Source organism: Trachinotus anak, unplaced genomic scaffold (assembly GCF_046630095.1).
Source record: "Trachinotus anak isolate AG129_WGS33_773 ecotype Australia unplaced genomic scaffold, CSIRO_AGI_Tana_v1 ptg000015l, whole genome shotgun sequence".
Classification (NCBI taxonomy): domain Eukaryota; kingdom Metazoa; phylum Chordata; class Actinopteri; order Carangiformes; family Carangidae; genus Trachinotus; species Trachinotus anak.
This window is the reverse complement of record NW_027273866.1, coordinates 13,428,582-13,439,950: the sequence shown is the minus strand read 5'-3', so window position 1 is coordinate 13,439,950 and position 11,369 is coordinate 13,428,582. Positions and strand designations below refer to the sequence as shown.

The following is an 11,369-nucleotide window of genomic DNA, read 5'->3' as shown; positions in this document are numbered from 1 at the left end:
TTCCCTAATGGAAGAAATACCCATATTAATATCCATCCCTACATAAAATCAGACCTTTGCAGCAGTTCAGAACTGAAGTATACAACAGAGACAGAGAGAGTTGGGGTGGGGTGGTGGGGGCGTGGAGGGGTGGGTTGGTGGGGGGGGTATCCTGGGAGGAGTGTGCTCTGTTTCCCTCTGAGTTTTGGGGCTCAAACGCAGCCCTGCAGCTCCTCAGTGATACGTGAACACTCAGGGATTACATAAACCCAGATCTCCTTATACGAATGATAACACTTAGTAAGAGCTGGCTGTTTTCACCCCCTCCACTGTCGACTAACCAGCAGGACGTTTGGCCTCAGAGCTCAGGTCAGTTAATTAAGCACTAACGAGCAGTCACATCATTAGCCACCCATCAATGGCTGATTACTCTTTGAAAGACTAATCATTAAATACCATGAGTCCATTACAGCAATCACTAGCTTTAAGAGTGACTGCTATCTTTTATAAAGAAAAGTTCTTGCATATTGAACAAGAGATGCTGAGGGAAGGCTCATTAAATGTCTCGGGTGAAAAGATTTTATATTATATCAAAGAAAATTTTGAGAGATCACTGGCTCATGGGGGTTTGAGCCGCTGTGACAGTGAACATCTGCCCTATTGAGATGTCCTGTAGCAGGGTGCAGAATCCCTACCAGCTCCAGGGATGCTGTTCTGCAGCCATGATTGACCTTTGACCTCCCCGTAGAGCAGTGCCACCAGAATTCACACATTTATGCTTCGAGAAAAAATAAGGCACTGGCTGAATTTAAAGTTACAAGTGAATCCCCTCGTGTTTGTCATCGAAATTATGAAAATTCAATGAATCAAAACTTCACCCGTTTGTTTACAGAATAGCTAAAATATGGTAGAGATGTCTTACTGGTTTAACCTTTGATTTGTGTTGTTGGTGTCCTCAGGAGTCAGGAAATTTGAGTATAGAAGAGAAAACTTGCTTCAAATGATACATCGGAGTGTGAGTCACACAGAGGTTATACATTCAGTGGTGCTGGTCAGACAGACTCCACAGTCACATCTCAAGGCCACAGGGTAGGTGTACATTGGGTCGACGTTGGGCTGGCAGTTGGGCAGTTTCACAGTGACCAGGCGGGTCTCATTGTAGGTACAAACCCGCTGGTGGGACTCAATGTAGGGAGGGTCCAGGACGGGCTTCTGGAAACACACACACACACACACACACACACACACACACACACACATCTATAAAATATCTTCCATATTATGAGTCAGTATTTTGGGAACTGTATTAACTGCTTTCTTGTGGAGAGTTAGATAAGATTGATGTCACTCTCATATCTGTCCGTTACAGACTCTCTCAACTTTCAGCAAGAACGCAATTGATAACCTCAGCTGGTACCTGCATTAAACATGTTATTTTTCTTTGGTTCAATATGGTTTTTTTTCAATGGCCTAAAAGTTGGCATATGAATGAGTGCACGTATGCAAATAGGTGTGTGCCAGGACGAGCCAGTGATTGGTGGGCAGCCTTGACCTGTCAGATATTCTCCAAATATCAGGAACCAAAATGATGCAGGGGAGAGGACCCCCTACATCACATTTGTGCTTTTAGCTTGCATCCAAGTCCTTGCAAAATGTAAACAACACACAGGCCTGTTCCTAAAAATGTTTCTCTACAGCACCACCACTGGTCAAAAACTCCACGGGGTGTCTTCAAGCTCCAAACCAACCTGAACATTAGACTGTTTTCTGTGTCACCTGATGTGAAAACAAATTATTTTGTTCAGCCTCTCATTACTTGGACATAACAAGTTTGCTAGTGAGCCTCTGTTTTGATATCAAGCTGCATGTTTAACAGAAGACTCGTGACACATCTGCAAACCCTCTATTAATTGCTTGTAGTGTTGCCATGTGATCTTATTCTGCTGTAATTAAAAGTGTGACTGGATCACAACTTCAGATAAATGCACAGGAAATCCTGAAGCTGGGCAGCTGCAGTCAGAGACTGTCCTGTCACCTGCAGTTCACACATTTCACCACTGACTTACTAACCGTTCCTAAGGCACGACATCAACCCCTCCCCGCTGCGCCCTAACCTCCCTGTGGGGTAGAGCAGACAGAAAGATGAGTCAACTCCCTGAGGGGAATCCAAAGAATATCACAAAGCAAAGCTCGGGCCCCCTGCACACACCAGCTACACTGCAATAATTATAAAGCAGGGAGAATCATGAGCTTCCTAATGCCTCCTGTCACTGAATACAATGCCCCAGATGAAACTGGAGATTTCACAGCATAATCAGTATCTGGCAACTTATGACATCCATTTGTGTCTTTACTGCACTTGAGGCATTGTTGGGGAAAGCGCTGCTGTCATTTCAACCTCTGGATTCCTCGCTGCTTTCGTTAACTTGGTTTCAATGCACGCTGCTCCAGAAGCCTCCTGCCCTCCTCCACTCTTCAGATAGCCTCTCATTACTACGTGACCATGATTAGGTCATGATAGGGGAATGTAAACACAGAACATGTTTTTCTTAGGCATCTCGCACACTTATCTATCTCTCTATCTGTACCTATATATGTCCATCTATTTGCTGTATCTGTCCAGCAGCTGATTCCCTGGTTGCGTGGACAGCTGTCCTTGCACTGACCTCCCTGCAGAAGGAGGAAAGCGAAAACAAATTTTCTCCATGGGGATCACCCTATCTCTCTGTCTCTGTATCTGCAGTATTTATCTGACTGTCTTTCTGCCTGTCTGTGTGTTTGACCGTGTCACTGGCTCAACCTGCATCTAATCCATCCTCTTCTTCTTCTTCTTCTTCTTTTCTCTCTCTTCAAGTGTGAGCTGATGAAAATAGCAGGCTAATATTCTTTTGTGTAAAGTTGTCAGCTTTGCCTCTGCCACCTCTCTGTATAATCACATTTACACTGCTCTCTCCTCTCCTCTCCTCTCCTCTCTGTGTGTACTGTAAAGGACATGTATCCCATCTACTCACCTCCCAGGTCTCACAGCGCCCCCAGCAGGCGTCGGTGGTGATGTGCAGGCCCTTGCAGCCAGGTTTCTTAGCCAGGAAGGTGAACTCCCGCACTGCACAGCCAATGAAGCGCCGCAGGTTGACGGCTGACACCCTGTGGAGGGAGTCTGGTTGATGAGAGATCCAGAGTAGAAACCAGCAAAGCACCAATCCAAGCCTCCTGAAGGTGAGAAGAGGCATTTTAAAGAAGGCTTTTTAAGTAATCAGTCAACTTCAGGTTTATGGTGCAGACCCAAGGACACTAAAGTAGGTAGGCGCTGAATCCCAACCAGAAACATTTAATTTTTTGTGGCTTTCATAACCACACAACAGCACACTGGGGTCAATTCAGGAAGCTTTCAGTAAAACGTTTGAGTTTGAATCCTTTAATGTTTACTGTAGATCCTTTTGCTGAAGTTACATATTTTGACCCACAGCTGGTTCCCGACAAACTTCAGGAAACTGGACTCCCGCTGGACTTGATCTTGATTGTTTTTTTTCTCTAAATCCAGACTGAATCTGATGCTGTTCAATCAGGGAGAATCTGACGACTTTCCCCAACAAATGTTAAAAAGACTGACCATTTGTCTCCTTCAAGTGCAAGACCAAAACCAGGACTCCCCAGACCAGTAAACATGTGGCCCAATAACTGAGTGAAACTGTTCACACAGGCCAGTTTTCAACATGTACCTCCTCCATTTAGCATATGTTGGCAATGCCAGTGGCATTATGAGAACTCAAAGTAATTCAACTTTTAATTAAATATAAGAAAAAATAAAGTACCGTAGCTACTGTCATTTTAAGATGATGAAAAATGCCATTCTTCCCTTGTCACATATTGTAATTGAAACCAAATCAATTACACTATACAGACTTTAAAATACCAAAATTCATAAATGTTCTCAGATGTAAAGTGACTTGACTGATTTCTCTTTTTTCCTGAGCCTTTTAACGATTTCCTGTTTGCTTAAAAACTTAGGTTCAAAAATAAAAATTCAATCTTGACCTTTAGTTTAGTGTCTTTCAGTTTGGGAGCTTTTAATTTAGGAGCTCACTTGAGATACCTTGAGAAAAAAAATAGACATTTGAACATCCACAATTTCAACAGGTTAAATGCCATCTGCTGATGAAGATCATGTGATATGATCAAAAGGTCCGGAACAACTACTAAACCGACCCTCTGGTGAGATTTTCTCCTCATCTGCTGTTCTCAAGATAAAGAAAGAACTCCACATAAAGCAGAGCTTCCTCTGGTGAAATTTAAATAGTTTTCCCTGAATTTACTCACCACTGTGACGTCTTCCTTTGCAGCATCATCTTAGCTGTAACTCACTCCCTTTGCCCCACAGACAAACACAGGGATTAAATGTACTGACTGTTGAACAGACGCTAAAATACAACAACACTGTGAAGTTTAAGGTTGTTGCTGCCAGAGCAGCAGCTCCTCTCACAGCTGTAGTGCGCAGGGCTGTGGTACGTGCTCTGAAGTTACTCTATTGGCAGCGTGGACAGCTAACATGAACCACAGTACTTGTCACGTTATGCTCCTCAGACCTGAACCACCTGCTAATGGATCTGACAGTACAAGCCAGAGCTTTTTATCACCCTGTGTTCTGCCAATCAAGAGACCGAGGTCCTCACCTCAGTCTCTCTTCCCCTCTGACTCCTGAAATCCCCCAGAGGCGCCTTCTACCTGTCACTGCCCATCTAGTTCAGCTACCAGCTTGTTCCCACTCCATTAGCTTGATTAGGAAAAAGAGTCTGCCCTTTTGTTCATAGTCATCCACATGGAAGAGGGGGAACAACATACTCACACACAGTGCCTACCTGTGTCTACTGTCACTCATCCGAGCTCAATTAGCTGGCTCCACAGCTCCAGACCCAGCTCCTGTTCTCACATGCCGACTCTAATGATTCAGCCTCAAGCTCCAACACTGCTGTTTGCCTTATCCTGCTACTTTGTCTCATTCTTTTCATTATGTCTGTTTGTGTAGCCAGTGACAATTCCATACAACATTTCTTCACACACACACACACAGCTGGCTGTTACTCAGGCCACGTCTTACAGCCTTTACTGCATGGATCGTTCACTTAAGAGGGAGCAGATGCATGTTGGAGGATGCGTCAGCCCTCGCAGGAGACAATGACAGGAGGAGGCAAAAGGAGAAGGGGAGATGTGAAGAAGGGAGGGGAAGGATTGATTTGGGTGAGTAAGCGCCTCATCAAGAAATTACAATCGTCGGAGGCCCCTGCGGGCAGTGTGTGGAGTCAGCGGAGCAGAACTGCTCTCAAGTAGTTAGGGAAATGAATCTGTAAAAAGTAAAGTTGAAAGTTGAGGCCATGCAATTAAAGTTAGATTAGAAAATATTCAGCAGGATGAGTCAGGGACAGGTTAACACACTTCTCTCAGACGCCGTGTCCTCCTCACTATCAGGAAGAATTACCCATCTGGAGGCTATTATTGAACAATGTGCATACTGTGGAATAACAGAGTGCATGTAATTGGATAACAGTGGTGATTACAATGATGTTAATTGTAATCCAGTACAAAGGGGAGTAAGCCTGGATTTCCACAATCCAGCTTTTATGTAATTATATGTGAATTGTTAATGAAAGATTCTTTTTTATCTTCATTTTTTTCCATTTTACTTTATTTCTATGAGGAAACTCATCTTCTTCATTGATCCCATCCTGACTAATAGAACTGGGAGGCCACATTACAGCAACCAGAAACCAAGTCCAATGCTGAGGCAAGTCTCTTACATAAAGGTGATGACAGGAAGGGTTTTAACACTTCAGAACAACATACATTTACGTGAGAAGGGAAACCTGTGTGAACCTTACAGAAATTATGACCACAATTTGAACCCTGGAGCTTGTTACTGTGAGGAAACAAAGTTGGAAACACATCTACTGATCCTGAACAATCTGCAGATAGATGACAAATTAAAATTAAAATCCACATGGTGTTAAAAAAACAAGACAGTACCTGTGAGATTTTTTCAATAGATTCAAAGATTACAAACCTTGAAACCACCAGACCACCTGCAGAAAATTGGCAGGGAAAGTACATGAAAAGTCACTGCCACTCAAGTGAAGACAGTGGTTATTCTGACCAGCTGAATAGGCTGCTACAGAGCAAAAGATCATTGATGCCCTCTCAGCTTCCCTCATACAAATAAAGACTCAACTTAAAACACTGAGAAATCCTAAGGGCGTCAGCCCAGCAGTATATGATGTTGTGCTGACCTCTGGTGCTCACTTAAAGGTATTGGTTCTTTCCTAAAACATGTGCACGCCATTGACTATGACTTTGAGATATGACATTTCACAATATCTGTGTTTTGAGTTTTGCTGTTACATTTTCCTGCTGTAAACCAAATATTTGTTTTCAGGTTTTGCTGTACACTGTGGTAGCCAGTAAACCACCTCCTGTGGATAGCTTGTATGTGGACAAATAAATAAACACAAGTTTAGAAATATTTTAAAGTGTGGGTTTCTCTCTGATATGATAAGCAACGACTACACAAACGGTGCCTTTGTTGATGACTTCAAATTACTAATATTTTGAATGCTCTTCGTTAATTTGTTACTTTATTCAAGTCCATACAAATATTAATATGTCCTTCCTTTATCTTTTGTCTTGCAGGAACATGGCACCTTTATTTGACATCATCTTCTGAGAAAAAAATGATATTTTGCTGGATAGATAGATAGATAGATAGATAGATAGATAGATAGATAGATAGACATAAATAAGCACACCTGTCACTTTGAAACACAAGGCTCCTCTCATATTGTAGTGGAACTCCTTTAATGCAAAAACAATAAACCACAGTCAAAAGTCTTGAGTGTTCATCTAACTCAGAATCAGTGACCATTGTAAGGATCAGATAATTAACTTTTTGTTAGTGTTGACCAACTATAGCCTCTATATTCCCAACTATAGGACTCTCCAACTATCTTTTTCCACTAATCATCTTACTTATTTTTCTATTTTATATTTATGTTGTCGTTATTGTTTATTTATTTTTAAATCATTAAATTGATTTATTAAATTATTTATTTATTTTTACTGGGAGAAAAAGTTTACCCCCCAAAAAAAGAAAATAACCGCGCATGCGCAGCCCATAGTACGAAACGTCCGTTAGAGAAAGTTTCCCTGCTACGAATTTAATTTTTTTTATTTTATTTCGTGTAACGTAAAGTAATTTAATACGTACAGATGAAAATTACTGCGTTTTTATGAAATTACTTGTCGGTTGTCAGCTTGTCTGGAACACCGTTAAAATGTTGTAGACGTCTTAGCAAACACTTCTGTTAGCTAGTAACGTAGCTAGCTAACGTTAGCAAGATAATAAGGTAACACCTAGCTATTACTTCAAAACTCGACGTTGACTCCTGGGCCCGTAAAAACTAGTCTTGCCTAAAAGAGTCTCTTTTAATAGTAGTCTCTCTGTTTCTTCTCTTCTCTTTATAGTTTATATTCTCCATTCCGTTTCAATCTTTATGAATGAATGAGAGGAGACCGGAGTTGTTCTCAGGTGTGGGATTTGGTCCACAATGGGCTGACATTAAATATAAAGTTTCATGCACTTGTTGGAGCACGAACTTTAATCAGGTGACAGCCACCAGTGCCAAATTGGAGGAGGGTGTGTGTTGAACCCTGACTGGTTTCTATATTTAGTGTCCCAGGGATTTTTGTTTGCCCGGCCCCGGTATGGCTCTCACTTCTCCGGTGACAGTCCGGCCCGACCTGCAGCTCTGCGGACTCCAGATCTGTCAAACTGCGCTTCAGGTTTCATCTCTACCAACCACGACACAGCAAGGTCTGTTCTTCCACATTAGAGATCATTATTGCCTGGACCCACATCTTACATCTGCACCAATACCGCACTCTTTGCTGAATGTAAGTACAAGCAACTTTTTTGAATGTTTGTTATTTCCCAGATCCTTAAGAATAACGAGTCGTATCCGTAGGTGTTAGGAATGCATTGGCTCTGGACTGAGTTATTTGGTGGTTAGATTTACATAATCCAGCTGTAATTGATCCCAGATATCACCATTAATATTTCTGTTGGAATCCCCTGTGTTTCCTCTGCAGTGTGTGTTTGAGAACAATGATTTTCCATTACAGTTTTTTTAAAAACCTGCGGGGCAACCGCTTCTTATCTGCGTTATTAAAAAGTCCTCTGGTCTTCCTCAAGGACTCATTATATGGCTCGGCTGAGCTGATCTGAGAGCAGCCGCACACACGCGTCCCCTGCTGCTATTTTTGGGCCCTGACAGCTTTATAACACCAACACAATCTCACATTCCTGCAGTGAAAGGAAGCACACTTTGTAGCACTTGATAACATACAGAAGTGATATCAATATGGTCAGCTGTAATAAAGCAAATCTCATTCTAAATGGCTTGAAAATTGTTGATGTCATACATGATTTTGTATGAGGTAATAACATCTATTATTTAATTAGCTATTAAAGTGCCAAGAGAATAATTGCATGGCTTTATAAAGTATTAACATAATAATGTTTTCTTGTCATATTCAAAAAAATAAAAAGTGTTTTGTAACTGTGTCTAAAATGGATTATAAATATATTAAAATGACATTTTCAATCTAGTGAAAGGGACGATTTTATTACTTCACCCCTCATTCAAAACTCAGTTTTAGTTTTACAGATATGCAGAGTTATCATCACCTTTTTAAGGCATCCTCAGTTAAGGTTGTCAGTTTCTAATTTAAACAAAGTTTAGTCACATAGAGAGAAATAAAAATGCTTTTCAGAATGTGGTTTATCGTGTGATCCCTGGAGTTCACTCCACAGTTTATCGACCACTGCATCACTGTGTCGATAGGAGGGGCCACATTAGAATTATTCCTTCTTCTTCAGTACAAAGCTATTTCTTCTACTAGCTACACAACATAAGATAAAGGAGTACAAGGAGCATGTCCGCATTAATATACTGTTTTGGTGAAACTTGATATGCACCATAATCTTGTCCATGAATGATTTTAATTAATTTTTCTATTTGTTAAGGGGGTTCCACGATTTTTGTAACTCTTATTTATTTCTCATGGAAATAACTTTTGCTGACAGCTTACTATCAGATTTAGGCCATGTTCTATTTCTCAATCATAAGTGTCAAAACAGTGGGCGCTCTCTTGTGCTTGGGCCTGAGAGCTCATTAAAATATTTCTGACTTGTAAAGCCATGCTTCCCAGCTGGTAAAGCAGATGAGCAACATTGACACAACCCACCTATGTGCAGGATAAGTGAAGTGAACTGAAAATCGTTGTGCTAAGTGCACTGGATTAGACATGCATGTAATGGTATGCAGGGTAGTGTGACCTGGTTTGATTGGTGGTATACTGGGGAACTGGCACAGTTACAGCCCAGAGGTTACAGAGCAGCAGGCTGCTGACCAGGTTCAAATCCTGACCATTCAGGAAAAACTGGATAGGGACAGTGACTAACACTAAAACCTGCCTTTCTGCAAGTGACTTGAAGTAACAAAAGAGTCACTGACAATGACCTTTTTCACATTGTCAGCTGATTTTTTTTGCATTACTGAAAAAATCCATCTGAGATATCTTCCTGTATTTTTCAGTGAAAATCCCAACTCTCATTGCTTTACAACAGTTCTTTGTAGCGCTTTGTATGAGGAACCATAGGGTGAGAAATGGCACAGCGTTCATGCATGATGTTGAAAACAACACTATGCTGAATGTCTGGATATTTGTCCCGAATTAACCTCTGTGTTGTGTTTTCAGTCTTATGAAAGCAGAGATTGCCTCTCCCCTGTTCTATTATCATATCTTCTAGGGTGTGCCTGTGAACGCTCCATGTGACAGGTTCAGCCACACTGACTCTATTGATATATTTCCCAGGCTCACACGAAGAGCACAAAGACCTGCAGGTAATCATTTAACAGAACTCATGAGAGTGTGTTGTTGCTGCAGAGAGAGTCACGACATTGATGACGAGGAGGTAGCATGAGGAGAGAGAGTCACTGTTGGTGTCAAACATGAAGCTGCAGGGAATGTGGTGGATGTTGTTTTCACAGGTGTTTGTTTACAACCACTATACAAACTATGGGTGTGAGAGGGGTTGTCCCAGTACTTCAAATCAGTTCAATCAGGAGAGACGTCATTCTCAGTGAACAAATAAAGTTTTTATTGCCATGTGCACAAACAAGAAGAAAAGTGAGGGATGTGAGAGTCTTTGGCGATTAGACCCCATCCTGATGTCATCCAGTTTGAAAAGGGGGTGAAGCTGCACGTAGTGCAGGAAAGCCTCCGGGCTCTAGACACTGGTGGTGGTGATGTGAAGAAGAGAATGCTGAAGATCTGGATGTGATGTGAAGTAGACTCTGATGAGCTCGACGTGGGCACTGAATATGAGACTGGAGGTGAATGGAGTAGAGGAATACGCATAATGAGTGAATAGTGAATAGTGAGGCATAAAGATAGTCTTCCTGACTGAACTTGTGTGGAGCTTCATTTCAGCTCAGTTCCAGCTTGTGGTGATCACATTTCAACATGTACAGCTGAATCAATTTTATCCAAGCTTTTTACTATTTTTTGTTTCTCTATGTTTAATAAATTTAGCTAGGAAGGAGGAGATTCACATTCCCTCTCTTAATTCCACCTACAAAGCTCTGATTGGTCAGTTGTTTCCCCAATGAGCACAAAACCAAACCTCTTTGAGTTGCTGAACAAATCTGAGACGTGGGCAGTAATTCAGAGGCCTAGAATCAGGCTAGTAGTAATAAATGCATAAACAACCTATGAGATTGGCTGATTGTGAGGAATGTGGTACAGTAGTACAGTGGTAAAGTGGTACCATACTGTCACAGCATCTGTCCAGGAGTTCTTTAACTCCTCCGTCTGTGCTGGACGTCTGGTCTTTAAATTACCTTTTACTCAATAATTTCTTTTTGGCTCAAGCTCTACTCTATAAATCCATAATAAACAAAGTGAAACTGAACTGTAAGGGAAGGACATCCATCTTGATCCATTAGTGTAAAGAGGACAGGTTAAGCTTACCAATTAGGGAAGGATTTAATGAACTGGTTGCGTGGCTATATCCAGATTCTCTTTCCACTATTTCTACCTTTTGTCCATGTTTTAGATATTCGTTCCTGCTCCTGCCATAATGCTGAACATATGGGGGACGTTGAGGAGTGGGTAGTTCATGTGTTGGACTACATTTCTTTGGGTGATGCTTGAATAAACATGACATGAAATAATTCTTGTAGGTCTGTCTGACTTGGGCAACTCTCAGGTGTAAACAGGACTGAATGTGTCTCCCACAGGCTCAGTGCTGCAGATAATAATGTGTGCACCTGAACTGGATA

At 41.5% G+C, this 11,369-nt stretch overlaps 2 protein-coding genes across 3 annotated transcripts in view; one reads left to right on the top strand and one right to left on the bottom strand.

Annotated features, from left to right (window-relative positions):
* Positions 1-3,645, bottom strand: LOC139633343 (glycoprotein hormone beta-5-like). Its single transcript, XM_071498938.1, has 3 exons — positions 3,590-3,645; positions 2,991-3,189; positions 1-1,191 (listed from the first exon to the last, which is right to left on the bottom strand). Exons 1-3 carry the CDS (start codon positions 3,643-3,645, stop codon positions 1,000-1,002), a joined length of 447 nt encoding a protein of 148 aa, XP_071355039.1. The 3' UTR covers positions 1-999.
* Positions 3,646-7,116: 3,471 nt separating this feature from the next.
* The window catches only part of syne2b (spectrin repeat containing, nuclear envelope 2b), a 141,466-nt gene continuing 137,213 nt past the window's right edge, over positions 7,117-11,369 (top strand). For both annotated transcript variants that reach the window (XM_071497874.1, XM_071497876.1), the window contains exon 1: positions 7,117-7,917. The gene's annotated coding sequence lies outside the window, so the exon portion shown is untranslated. The remainder of the gene's footprint in view (positions 7,918-11,369) is intronic.

Coding starts and splice junctions, on each gene's coding strand:
- LOC139633343 (XM_071498938.1), bottom strand. CDS start 3,645: ATGTTTACTGGTCTGGGGAGTCCTGGTTTTGGTCTTGCACTTGAAGGA. Junction 3,190..3,589: donor GCACTTGAAGGAGACAAATG/GTCAGTCTTTTT, acceptor TCTCACCTTCAG/GAGGCTTGGATTGGTGCTTT. Junction 1,192..2,990: donor GGCGCTGTGAGACCTGGGAG/GTGAGTAGATGG, acceptor GTGTGTTTCCAG/AAGCCCGTCCTGGACCCTCC.